General features: G+C 56.2%; 1 protein-coding gene and 1 long non-coding RNA gene across 2 annotated transcripts in view; one reads left to right on the forward strand and one right to left on the reverse strand.

Annotated features, from left to right (window-relative positions):
• Positions 1-17: 17 nt before the first annotated feature.
• LOC120764141 (uncharacterized) lies at positions 18-7,959 on the forward strand. The gene is made up of 3 exons (XR_005704192.2): positions 18-275; positions 6,822-7,058; positions 7,405-7,959. It is a non-coding gene; the product is annotated as an uncharacterized LOC120764141 (long non-coding RNA).
• Positions 7,960-8,017: 58 nt separating this feature from the next.
• The window catches only part of TACR1 (tachykinin receptor 1), a 12,156-nt gene continuing 6,184 nt past the window's right edge, over positions 8,018-13,989 (reverse strand). The window contains exons 2-4 of the mRNA XM_040087590.2: positions 11,203-11,353; positions 9,330-9,526; positions 8,018-8,312 (exon numbers count right to left, since the gene is read on the reverse strand). Of these exons, the coding sequence (XP_039943524.1) occupies positions 8,018-8,312; positions 9,330-9,526; positions 11,203-11,353 (643 nt within the window). The remainder of the gene's footprint in view (positions 8,313-9,329; positions 9,527-11,202; positions 11,354-13,989) is intronic.

The following is a 13,989-nucleotide window of genomic DNA, read 5'->3' on the forward strand; positions in this document are numbered from 1 at the left end:
GTGAGGGGCAGGGGCCGCGCTCTGAGGGAGCCCGGGAGGGGCCGCGCACAACGTCCCCAAATTGCCCCAAATTTCCCCAATTCCGTCCCGGGGCTGGGGCCGGAGGGGGGCCAGCAGCCTCCGGTGCTGCCCCGGAACTCCCCAGAAGGAGGAGGAGCCGCCTGAGCAGCGCCGCTTATCCCGGAATCACTGAGGTTGGAATCTTCGGGATCACCGAGGCCCAGCTGGGCCCGATCCCCACCCTGACACTGAGTGCAACCTCCGGGACCCTCCAGGTGTGTGCCCACATTCCCTGGGATCCCCCAGGTGTAATTCCCGCATTCCCCGTGACCCTCCGGGTGTAATTCCCGCATTCCCCGTGACCCTCCGGGTGTAATTCCCGCATTCCCCGTGACCCTCCGGGTGTAATTCCCGCATTCCCCGTGACCCTCCGGGTGTAATTCCCGCATTCCCCGTGACCCTCCGGGTGCAATTCCCGCATTCCCCGTGACCCTCCGGGTGTAATTCCCGCATTCCCCGTGACCCTGACCTGGCTCCAGCTCCAGATCCCGGGCAGAGGTGACATTCCTGGGAGAGCCCCGAGCTCTGTGCCTGAGGCAAAGCTCCATCAAGAGGGAAAGAAATCCACGGCTTTTCCTTCTGGAGCATCCCTCGTGCTCTGGGAGCTTTAGGGGAAAAAAAATGGGATGGCCTGGATGTCCCAGATCCATTCCCAAAAGCTTGGGAATTCATTACATTCCAAAGTTTGGGAAGAGGGTCTTGGATCGACCCTGGGCAGGAGCTTTTCCAGCATTCCCAGCCCAATCCTTGGATTTAGGGACAGGGTTGTCGGACGCCGCCGTTTTTCCCGGCGGTTTTTCCCGGCTCAGCCGCTGGATGGAGCAGGAGGAAAAGCCGTGGATTGATTTCCCCAGGAGCTCGGGAAACGATTCCCAGGATTGCCCCTCCCCGCATGGGGCGCCGAGGGATGGATCACAGAATCATGGAATTGTTGAGGCTGGAAAACAGCGTCAGAGCTCCAGCGCGGGGGGGAAAACCCGGATTTAGGGAATTGCGGTTCCCCCACCCAGGATATTCCAGGTTCCCGGGAAAGGCCGATCCAAGGGAACGCCGCTCCCTGGGAGTGTCCAGCCCTGGCCGTGTCCCCAGGGTGGGAGTGACTGCTGGATTTTTATGGAACCCCTTCCACACGCAACCATCCACCAACCAAAAGAGAAAAATCCCGCTTTTCCTAAGGAACATGTGGATTTAGAGGCAGTCCTTAATCCCCAGATCCCATTTTTATTTTGGCTCCATCCGTCCCTGCGGAGCCGGGCTCGATTCCCGCGCCGGGAGGGAGCCGGAGGGATCTCAGTTCTGCCTTCATCCAACCCCAAAGATGGCAAAGCAATCAGTGCCTGGAGCCTGGAATCTCCTTGGAAGAGCAGCCCAGAATATCCTTGGAAGATTCCAAGCACCCGGGAGGCCCAGGACAATTCCCAAACCTCCAGGATCCGACCCACTTTGGGGTTTTTTTGTCCCCCTGGTAATCTGGGGGCTGAGCCATGGGGTCGCTCCCTTCCCTCGGCTGCTCCAGGATAACCGGGAGAGGCTGGAAAATCCCCGGCTGCGTCTGGGATGTGTTTTCCCGGGAGCAGCCCCCGCTGTCCGCGGCTGCAGTAAACAAATCAATCTCTGCAGCTGAACCCATCCCGGAGGAGGCTCCGAGGAATTCTGACGGGTTTTATGCCCAAATAAATCATTCCTGCCCTGGCAACCGCGTCGGATTTTTCCCCGGCATCAGCAGCGCCGGAGAGAGCAGGAACATTCCCGGATGGAAGCGGGAATTGAGGGAATGGATCACTGTGACAGCAGCGGTGCAAACGGCTTCGATCCCTTCCCGGCTCCATAAATCCCTGCCAGGGCTCGGGAGAGCTTCCATCCATTTCCAGCTCCCCACGTTCCAGAGGGGTTTGCATTCCTGAAATCCCCGGGAGGGGTGCGGGGATGCTCCTGGATGCAGGGAGAGGTTTTCTTTGGGAAGGCTGCCGGGGGCTTTTCCAGCTGGGCTTGGGGAGGATTTGGGAGGATTTGGGACACTGGGATGTCCCTGAGCTGCAGGCGGGGGGTGGAAAACTTGGGAAAAGGGGATTGGAAACCTTGCCTGGAATGGTCAGGGAATGACCACGGAATGGGCAGGGAATCCCAACCCTGGGACTAACTGACCATTCCCTGCCCTATTCCCTGCCCCATTCCCTGAATGGAAGCCTGGAAAAAGCCTTGGATTTGGGATTTCCGCGCATTCTCCCCCTGCTTTCCCCTTCCAGGGCCATGTCCGTCCCCTCCGGCTGCGGCTCCAGCGCCGCGTTCGGAGCTGGAGGTGCGGGGAAAGCTCCGGAGAGGGAAACGGGTTGGATCTTTCCAGGATTTTTTTGGGAAGCTCTGTTCTGTCCGGCTGCCACACACATCGCTCGCATCCAGCTGGGATGGATTCTTTTCCCTTTAGTGGGAATGCTCTGGAAAAGGCCGCGGTGTGACAGACCTCGGGATGGCCCCAACCCCTTCTCCTGCTTCTCCTTCCCTGGGAACGGCCCCAACCCCTTCTCCTGTCCCTTATTCCTTGGGAATGGCCCCGATCCCTTCTCCTGCCCCTGGGAATGGCCCCAACCCCTTCTCCTGCCCCTCATTCCCAAGGAGCACTAAGGATCTGATCTTTGGAGCTCTCATTCCCTGTGTTTTATCTCCAATTCTTGTGCCACAAATCCCAGGATTTCCCAGATCTTTGGTGCTCTCATTCCCTGTGTTTTATCCCCAATTCTTGTGCCACAAATCCCAGGATTTCCCAGATCTTTGGAGCTCTCATTCCCTGTGTTTTATCCCCAATTCTTGTGCCACAAATCCCAGGATTTCCCAGATCTTTGGTGCTCTCGTTCCCTGTGTTTTATCCCCAGTTCTTGTGCCACAAATCCCAGGATTTCCCAGATCTTTGGAGCTCTCATTCCCTGTGTTTTATCCCCAATTCTCGTGCCACAAATCCCAGGATTTCCCAGATCTTTGGTGCTCTCATTCCCTGTGTTTTATCCCCAATTCTCGTGCCACAAATCCCAGGATTTCCCAGATCTTTGGCGCTCTCATTCGCTGTGTTTTATCCCCAATTCTCGTGCCACAAATCCCAGTATTTCCCAGATCTTTGGTGCCCTGTCCAACCTGGCTTTTGACACTCCCAGGGATCCTGGGGCAGCCACAGCTCCTCTGGGAATTTCACCCCAGCCCTTCAGGCAGGAATTTCTCCCTAAAAAATCCTGGCTAGAGCAGGGATCCCCCCAGGATTCCTTAAATCCTGCTGCAACCCCTCCCTGCCCATCCAGTTGCTCCAATGAATAATTAATTTCCAATTAAGATATCCTGTGGAAGCAATTCCCTCCCTTCCCATTGGAATTCCCGATGCCCGGGAGGTTCCTTGGCCCTGGAAACACCAAATCCCACAAATTCCTCATTTCCCACCCCAAATTCCCACCCAGAGCCGGTCGGTTCCCAGTCCCTGCCCTGAGTCCTGAAATCTCCCAGCAGCTCCCGCCGGGAGCTCAGTAATTACCGGGGTAATTAACGCTAATTACTGCTGGGAACAAGCTGGAATTCCCCACCCTCCAGGAACCCCAAATCTGCCCCAAAATGTCACCGGGCATTCCTGAACAACGCGAGTTCATTTCCATCCCGATGTCTTGAACCCCCCAAATCCTTCCTCCCTGAGCTCCGATTTTTTGGGAAGCATCCCAGAGTCCCCTGGGTGCCATGGAAACCGCAGGATCCGCCCCGTGAGCCATGAGCTGCCTTGAATTCCCGGTTTTTTTGTGGTTTTTTTTTTAAATTTTCTGGGATATTTTGGACTCGGCATTAAGCAAACATTTATGCAAAACGCTGGAATGCATCCATGGTAATGAGGCTGAACCAGAGCGGGAATTCAGCGGGATGGGCTCGCTCAAAGCTGCAGATCCCGCTCGGAAAGCACCAAAAATGACAAAATTTGGAATTTTGGGGGTCACCCCCCGATTTTGGGGGGTTTCCCATGGAATTGGAGGTGGAGGGAATGTGGATTTCCCTTTCCTTGTGTGGCTGAGGGGGAATTTTGTACCCTATAAAGGCTCGACCCCATTTTATGGGGTGGGGGAGAAATTCCCCATTAGGGACAGCCCTGGAAAGGGGATGGGATGATCCCCATGGATCCAGTGGGATCTGAATCCCGCTGGGATCTGAATCCCACTGGGAAAGGTGATGGGATGATCCTGACGGAGCACACGGCTCCGTCGGGATCCGAATCCCACTGGGATGGGATGGGATAATCCCGATGAAGGAAAGGCTCCGTTGGGATCCGGATCCCGGTGGGAAGGGGGATCCGGCCCGGCGTTCACGGGAAGCTCGGCCGGGAGTACATCGGATGTGGATATTCATCGCTTCCCTCCTTTTTCCCACATAAAATCGCTGATGGAAAACCAACAGCCGGAGTTTACCGGGCCCGTGGGATGGAGCTGAGCCCAGGAATGCCGCTTTAATTAAAATCTGGAATTCCAGCCAGCCGGAACTGCCGGCAGGGGCTGGATGCTCCCGCAATTCCCACCTGGAATGTTCCGCCATCAGCGCACGGACGGCTTGGAACAGCACGGATTGCGCGTTCACGCGGAGCAGCGGGATTTGGGAAGCCCAGCCTGGGAAGAGGAGCCAAGATCCATCAGGGGCACTGGAAACGCCGGGAATCGCCCGGAGAAGGGAGCGGCCCTGAGCCCACCCGTGCTCCAGGAGGGATCGGAGCCTTTTCCAGGATTTGGGAATCAGTGCCATGCTCCCAGCCCTGAATTTGAGGAGGAATTTTGGGAATTGTCCCTTTTCCTGTTTTGGTGACATTCCAGGGCAAAACCCACCCACCGAGGCTGCCCCAAACCCGTCATCCATCTTTTTTATGGAATTTTAGCTTTTCCACCTTTCCCACCTTTTCCCGCTCCCACCCCTTCTCCCCTCGTTAAGGGATAACGAACCATTCTCCACATCAAAGGAATATTTATCCATGAAAATCCACGCTGGGACAATCCCGAGACGCTTTGGGAAGGACGGGTGGGTTCCCCCTCTCTTGGGATGCTCCCACGGGAAGAACTTCCGAGAAAGCTCCTTCCAGCTGCTGCCACCCCAGATCCCGAATTCCCGAGATGTCAGTCACAGGAATGGGGTTTGGAGTGAATATTCCACAGGAAAGGGATTTGGGATGGATATTCCACAGGAACGGGGTTTGGGGTGGATATTCCACAGGACCGGGGTTTGGGATGGATATTCCACAGGAACGGGGTTTGGGGTGGATATTCCACAGGAAAGGGGTTTGGGGTGGATATTCCACAGGAACGGGATTTGGGATGGATATTCCACAGGAAAGGGGTTTGGGGTGGATATTTTTCAGGACCGGGATTTGGGATGGATATTCCACAGGACCGGGGTTTGGGATGGATATTCCACAGGACCGGGGTTTGGGGTGGATATTCCACAGGACCGGGGTTTGGGGTGGATATTCCACAGGAACGGGATTTGGGATGGATATTCCACAGGACCGGGATTTGGGGTGGATATTCCACAGGAAAGGGGTTTGGGGTGGATATTCCACAGGAACGGGATTTGGGATGGATATTCCACAGGAACGGGATTTGGGGTGGATATTTTTCAGGAACGGGATTTGGGGTGGATATTCCACAGGAACGGGATTTGGGATGGATATTCCACAGGAAAGGGGTTTGGGGTGGATATTCTACAGGAATGGGATTTGGGATGGATATTTTTCAGGAGTGGGGTTTGGGATGGATATCCCACAGGAGTGGGATTTGGGGTGGATATTCCAAGGAAAAGGGGGATTCCCATGCTAAATTTAACATTATAATGTTTGTGTCCATTTTTCAGCTGGACACAGGATTTTGGGGCAGGGTGAGGTGTTTGGGAGAGGAATTAATCCCCAAATCCCAGAATCCTGGAATAGGGAAGGCTGGAAGGGGCCACGGTGGGTCCTGAAGGCTGAAAATTGCAATTTTTTTGGATTATGATGATTTTAATGGAAAATAAACCCCGGGAGCTCCTGGGCCGGGCTCTGTGACCTCACACCAGGGCTCCGGCAAGGACACGGAAATCCCAAAAAACCCAAATCCCGTCATTCCCTGTGGGAACGCTCCATAAACAGCGGATCCTGCGCTTCCATCCTGGAACGCTCGGCCATGAGGAGCCCTCGAGGGACGGAAAATAAAAACAACAATAAAGACAAGGATGGGCGGGGCGGGCCTTGTATCCACGGCAGTCCCGGTGAAACGCTCCGAACAATGGGAATTGCTCCCGGATGGATCCTTGGCTTCGGCTTCCAAAGGCACCGCCGGATCCTTGGCTGTGACCTCCAAAGGCACCGGGGGCTTTCTGCCAAACAGACCCAAGGCAGGGACAGGCCTCTTTGAATCCCCAGATCCAGCAAAATTCCCAAAATCCAGCAAAATCCCCGAATCCGGGGGCTGGTGCTGGGGGAGGGACGGTCCCACACGGAATGGGGGTAAAGGGTGGATTTAGGGCGGATTTTGGAGCACGTTTTGGAGCGGATCCCGAGGGTGGATGGGGAGGGATTTGGGATTTGCTGCTCCTGTTCAGTGGGAACGGGAATTTCTGCATTTCAGGACACAAAGCTGAGCTTGAAACCAAAGGTTTCAGGGTGGGGAGGCGGCTCCAGGCTGGGATTTGGGGTTTGGGATGGGGGAGTTTTCCGGGTGCTTCCAAAGGGTGGGAGCAGAGCTCTGGGGGATTCCCACCACACTCCGCTGATTTTCCTCCAGGGAACTCCCCAGCTTGCGAACCGAACCTCTGATTTGAGATCTGCCTTAAAAACCTGGAAAAGCCTCTGGATTCAGCCATCCAGGAGATGGGAATGGAGCAGGGACCGGGACATTTCTCCAGAGTTCATCCCTCATTTCTCCAGCCTCCCAGTGAATCCATTTAGGAGCCTGATTTCCACACCCCAACGAGAACTTGGAGCAGCAGCTGGGAGCGAATTCCCCCTAAACCGTCCCCAGGTTTGTGGCTTTGTTCCCAACAAGCTGAGTTTATCCATTTGGGATGTCATTTCCTCTTCTCCTCACTCCGAGCGCGTGTTCATCCACTGGAGGAGTCCAGGGAAAATTACCCATCAGAACGGAAATATTCCATAAATCCACACACACATCACAAACCTCACGGGTTTTGCAAAGGAAAACAAATTCCCTGATTCAAACAAAATCCGGGAGGTGGAAGGGAATCCTCTGAACCCTGGGGGTGAAACCACCTCTGGGGAATTCCTGATCTCCCTCCACTCCTCGTTTTTGGGATGGGATCCATTTCCAGGGGGTGGGAATTGCTCCAGGGTGGTCTCTCCTTTTCCAGAGCTCCATGGAGTCCATCCAAGAGGCGTCACCTTGGACTTCTAGGGAATCCCGGGAATTCCTTGTGGTGGTTGAGGAACAGCAGCTAAAGCCCAGCTCAGCTCAGAGATCCTTCAGGAGATCCCTTTGGAGTCTCCACCCCGATGAGTGGGTTTGGAGTGGCAGCAGGAGACCATGGAGCAGCGGGATGTGGATGCCGGAGGTGATCCAAGGCCATGCTGGAAGTCCTGGATCTGCGCTGTGGCCAGTGATCCTCCAGGGAGCTGGAGAAAGCCTTTTTGGGATTTTGGGATTCAAGGTCCCCCTGGATTATCCCACAGGGAGAATGATGTTAAGGATGGGAGGAGGGAAGTGCGGGATGGGGTCGTTTTCCATGGGGTGGGATGCACCGAGGGATCCCTCGCGGAGAGCGCAGAAGTGTCGGTCAGCGCTGGAATTCCAGAGAAAAACCCGGCTCTGTCCCATTCCTGCATGCCCTCCATCTCCAACCAGGCAGCGGAAACATTCCCGGCCCCACAGCGGAACGGAACAGACGGAGCTCATCCCAAGGGAAAGAGACGGGAAGCGCCGGCGGGGCGGTGCCGCCGGCGCGAGGCGGCGCGGCGCGGACGGCCCTAGGCCAGGGTGTTGGAGGAGAAGCTGAAGCTCTCGGAAACCGTCTTGGAGTCGCTGCGGGAGGAGCCGTTGGACGCCACGTCCAGGGAGAGGCGCTCGGCCCCGCCGGGCTCGTCCGGCTCCTCGTCGGCCGCGCCCAGCGCCGAGGCCACGGTGGCGGTGTCCATCCGGCTGAGCTTGGACACGGAGCTGTGCGTGCGCAGGAAGCGCGCCGAGCGCAGCTCCAGCCCCTCGTACTCGCCGGCGCTGACCCACGGGCACCACCGGAACGCGTGCTTGAATCCCAGCCGGAACCTGCGCCGCAGGGAGCGCAGAGACGTGGAGCGGGCCAGAGGGGTCGGGAGGGACACGGACGTGGGCGGGGAAAGGGATGGGATGGAGATGGCCAAAGGAATGGAATGGAGATGGAGATGGACAATGGGATGGAGATGGACAACGGGATGGAGATGGACAAAGGAACGGGATGGAGATGGACAAAGGAACGGGATGGAGATGGACAGAGGAACGGGATGGAGATGGACAGAGGAACGGGATGGAGATGGCCAAAGGAATGCAATGGAGATGGACAGAGGAACGGGATGGAGATGGACAGAGGAACGGGATGGAGATGGACAGAGGAACGGGATGGAGATGGACAGAGGAATGGGATGGAGATGGGCAAAGGAATGGGATGGAGATGGACAAAGGAAGAGGGAGATAAAGCTGAGCTTTTCTAAACATGACAGAATTGTGATCTTTCACTGAGGGGAGGAAAAACCCTTGGAATAAAAAACCCACTAAGAAATGAAAAACCTGCTGAGAAATGGACACACCCCCACCCTGAGAAATGGAAAAAACCCGCTGAGAAATGGAAAGAAACGCGCTGAGAAATGGAAAGAAACGCGCTGAGAAATGGAAAAAACCCACTGAGAAATGGAAAAAACCCGCTGAGAAATGGAAAACCGACTGTAAACGCCAATTAGGAGTCGGGGTTGTTTCAGTCGGGGTTGTTTTAGCTGGGATGGTTTTAGTTGTTGGGATTGTTTCAGTCGGGATCGTTTCAATCGGGATCGTTTCATTTGGGATTGTTTTAGCTGGGATTGTTTCATTTAGGGTTGTTTCAGTCAGAATCGTTTTAGTTGGGATTGTTGTAGTTGATGTTTCCCCCAAAATCCACGAGCATCAGGAAAGACTCCAGGTGAGAGCTGCATCTCCCCACCTCTGCCGGGAGCGGCGGAGGGCGGGACAGACCCATCCCCAAAACCCCCGTCCCTCCTCATTCCCGCATTCCCGCTCTCCCGCCGCATTCCCGCGCTCCGGCGGCGCTCGCACCTGTCGTTGAGGCAGCAGTAGATGATGGGGTTGTACATGGTGGAGCTCATGGCCAGCCACATGACGGCCAGGTAGAGCTGCTGGATGGACCTGCGCAGGTACCACTCGGGCCGCAGGTACTGCAGCGTGAAGTAGACGTGGTAGGGCAGCCAGCAGAGCGCGAAGGTGCACACCACCGTGATCATCATCTTCACCACCTGCCGCGGCGGAGAGCCCTCAGCCCCGGGAACGGCCCTTCCGGATGGGAACGGCCCTTCCGCATGGGAACGGCCTTTCCAAACGGGAACGGCTCTTCCGGATGGGAACGGCCTGCCCAAACGGGAACGGCCCTTCCAAATGGGAACGGCCTTTCCAAACGGGAACGGCCTGCCCCAGCGGGAACGGCCCTTCCGGATGGGAACGGCCCTTCCGGATGGGAACGGCCCTTCCGGATGGGAACGGCCCTTCCGCATGGGAACGGCCCTTCCGGATGGGAACGGCCCTTCCGGATGGGAATGGCCCTTCCGGATGGGAATGGCCCTTCCGGATGGGAATGGCCCTTCCGGATGGGAACGGCCCTTCCAAACGGGAACGGCCTGCCCACGCGGGAACGGCCCTTCCAGATGGGAACGGCCCTTCCGGATGGGAACGGCCTGCCCAAGCGGGAACGGCCCTTCCGCATGGGAACGGCCCTTCCAAACGGGAATGGCCCTTCGGGATGGGAACGGCCTTTCCACATGGGAACGGCCTGCCCACGCGGGAACGGCCCTTCCACATGGGAACGGCCCTTCCGGATGGGAACGGCCTGCCCAAGCGGGAATGGCCCTTCCGGATGGGAATGGCCCTTCCGGATGGGAACGGCCTGCCCAAGCGGGAATAGTGTTCCGGATGGGAATGGCCTGCCCAAGCAGGAATGGCCTTTCCAAATGGGAATGGCCTGCCCAAGCGGGAACGGCCCTTCCACATGGGAATGGCCTTTCTGACTGGGAAAGGCCTGTCCAGACAGCAATGGCCTTTCCAGCCGGGAATGGTCTTTCCAAGCAGGAATGGCCTGTCCACCTAGGAATGGCCTCTCCAGCTGGGAATGGCCTTTCCAGACAGGAATGGTCTTTCCAAGCGGGAATGGCCTTTCCAAGTGGGAACGTGCCATCAGCGTCTCGGTTAAACCACACCTGTGGAGGAGGTGTCCTGAACCCATCCACTGCCCATCCCTCCCTCTGGAATGGCCTTTCCAGCTGGGAACCCGTGGTCAGTGTCTTGGCTGACCTGCACCTGTGGAGGAGGTGTCCAAGGACTCTGCTCCAGCCTCATCCAAGTCCTTCCCTGCTCCCGGTGAGGAGCCTCCGGAATTAAGGGATTGGGGCTGGGACTGGCTGGGATTGGCCAAGGATTATGGATCCAGCCACGCCCAGAATTCCTTACCCTGTGCTTGGCCATCACCTTCTCATGGTTGGGATTGGCCAGGAATTCTGGGCTGGAGATGTGCCTGGAATTCCTCACCCTGGGGAGAATGGCCAGGAATTCTGGATCTGTCCACACTCAGAACTCCTCACCCTGGGGAGAATGGCCAGGAATTCTGGATCCATCCATGCTCAGAATTCCTCATCCTGGGGAGAATGGCCAGGAATTCTGCATCCAGCCCCTCCCGGAATTCCTCACCTTCCTCTTGTCCAAAACTGCTCATTGTTTGGATTGGCCAGGAATTCTGGAATTCCTTATCTTTCACTTCTCTGAGACCTGCTCGTGATTGGGATTGGCCAGGAATTCTAGATCCGGCCCTTCCCGGAATTCCTCACCTTCCTCTTGTCTAAGACTGCTCATCCATGCTCAGAATTCCTCACCCTGGGGAGAATGGCCAGGAATTCTGGATCCAGCCCCTCCCGGGATTCCTCACCTTCCTCTTGGCCGACACCTGCTCGTGGTAGCGGTCGGAGGAGTCTCCGGGAATGGCGCTGGCCCAGAGCGTGCGGCCGACGGCGCCGTAGGCGCAGCCGATCACCAGCAGCGGCAGCAGGTACAGCAGGACGGTCATGGAAAAGTGGTACCTGGAAAACAACGGGAAAATCCCTGAGGATGCAGCAGGACGGTCATGGAAAAGTGGTACCTGGAAAAACAACGGGATAATCCCTGAGGATGCAGCAGGACGGTCATGGAAAAGTGGTACCTGGAAAACAACGGGAAAATCCCTGAGGATGCAGCAGGACGGTCATGGAAAAGTGGTACCTGGAAAACAACGGGAAAATCCCTGAGGATGCAGCAGGACGGTCATGGAAAAGTGGTACCTGGAAAACAACGGGAAAATCCCTGAGGATGCAGCAGGACGGTCATGGAAAAGTGGTACCTGGAAAACAACGGGAAAATCCCTGAGGATGCAGCAGGACGGTCATGGAAAAGTGGTACCTGGAAAACAATGGGATAATCCCTGAGGATGCAGCAGGACCGTCATGGAAAAGTGGTACCTGGAAAACAACGGGAAAATCCCTGAGGATGCAGCAGGACCGTCATGGAAAAGTGGTACCTGGAAAACAATGGGAAAATCCCTGAGGATGCAGCAGGACGGTCATGGAAAAGTGGTACCTGGAAAAACAACGGGAAAATCCCTGAGGATGCAGCAGGACGGTCATGGAAAAGTGGTACCTGGAAAAACAACGGGAAAATCCCTGAGGATGCAGCAGGACGGTCATGGAAAAGTGGTACCTGGAAAACAACGGGAAAATCCCTGAGGATCCAGCAGGACGGTCATGGAAAAGTGGTACCTGGAAAACAACGGGAAAATCCCTGAGGATGCAGCAGGACGGTCATGGAAAAGTGGTACCTGGAAAACAACGGGAAAATCCCTGAGGATGCAGCAGGACGGTCATGGAAAAGTGGTACCTGGAAAAACAACGGGAAAATCCCTGAGGATGCAGCAGGACGGTCATGGAAAAGTGGTACCTGGAAAAACAACGGGAAAATCCCTGAGGATGCAGCAGGACGGTCATGGAAAAGTGGTACCTGGAAAAACAACGGGAAAATCCCTGAGGATGCAGCAGGACGGTCATGGAAAAGTGGTACCTGGAAAAAAAACTGGGAAAATCCCTGAGGATGCAGCAGGACGGTCATGGAAAAGTGGTACCTGGAAAACAACGGGAAAATCCCTGAGGATGCAGCAGGACGGTCATGGAAAAGTGGTACCTGGAAAAAAAACTGGGAAAATCCCTGAGGATGCAGCAGGACGGTCATGGAAAAGTGGTACCTGGAAAACAACGGGATAATCCCTGAGGATCCGTTGCCTGTCCCAGGCAGAGCTTGGAGGGAAAGAGCTGCACTCCCAAAGAGAGGATTTGGCACAATTCCTGCACAGTTCTGGAATTCCTGCAGAGAATTCCCTGCTTTCCCCCCAGTCCTCTCCCTTTTTCCAGGTTCTCTCCCATTATGGATCCCTTCCTGCCCTGTTTGGAATAAAACCTCCGGAGACTCATCCCGCTCCTGGGAAAAGTGGATTTTCCCCCTCTTGGATCATTTTACCCCCTGGAGGTGTTTCCACCCGGATCGAGCCCCTCCAGGGGGGAATTTTCCCCTTGGAACCTCCTGGGACTGGATGGAGCTGGGAAATTGCTGGGAATTTCCTTTGGGAAGGATGTTTGGAGCTGAGTTTTTCCTCTCACTCCTCATCTCCTCTCTTCCCGAATTATCCTGGGGATGGATGCGGCCTCTGCTCCCACATTTCAGCTGGAATTCCTGCTGGAAAAGTGGGATCTTGGAATAGGAACTGATGGGAATGTTGAGAGGAAATAAAGGATTTTCCTGTGGAGCAAACACCAGGAATGGGAGCACTGGGAATGCCGTGGGAGCACTGGGAATGCCGTGGGGGCACTGGGAATGCTGTGGGGGTACTGGGAATGCTGTGGGGGCACTGGGAATGCTGTGGGAACACTGGGAATGCCGTGGGAACACTGGGAATGCCGTGGGAACACTGGGAATGCCGTGGGGGCACTGGGAATGCTGTGGGAGCACTGGGAATGCCGTGGGGGCGCTGGGAATGCCGTGGGAGCACTGGGAATGCCGTGGGGGCACTGGGAATGCCGTGGGGGCACTGGGAATGCCGTGGGAGCACTGGGAATGCCATGGGGGCACTGGGAATCATGTGGGAGCACTGGGAATGCCGTGGGAGCACTGGGAATGCCGTGGGAGCAGTGGGAATGCCGTGGGGGCACTGGGAATGCCGTGGGGGCACTGGGAATGCCGTGGGGGCACTGGGAATGCCGTGGGGGCACTGGGAATGCCATGGGGGCACTGGGAATGCCGTGGGGGCACTGGGAATGCCGTGGGGGCACTGGGAATCATGTGGGAGCACTGGGAATGCTGTGGGGGCGCTGGGAATCATGTGGGAGCACTGGGAATGCCGTGGGTGCACTGGGAATGCCGTGGGGGCACTGGGAATCATGTGGGAGCACTGGGAATGCCGTGGGAGCGCTGGGAATGCCGTGGGAGCACTGGGAATGCCGTGGCCCAGTGAGGAATTCTGTTAAAGAGGAGTTGGTTCAAAAGGGAATCCAACAATTCCGTGTTCAACCACAGGAGAGGACAGAGGCTCCGACCTCACGGAAAATCCTGGAAAATCCTCCCTTCCCTAAAAACTAAATCCACGAATGTGGCTGGTGCTGGCTTGGAAAACTTCCCAAATCCTGACCGGTGAGCG

The sequence above is a fragment of the Hirundo rustica genome, chromosome 28, assembly GCF_015227805.2.
Source record: "Hirundo rustica isolate bHirRus1 chromosome 28, bHirRus1.pri.v3, whole genome shotgun sequence".
Classification (NCBI taxonomy): domain Eukaryota; kingdom Metazoa; phylum Chordata; class Aves; order Passeriformes; family Hirundinidae; genus Hirundo; species Hirundo rustica.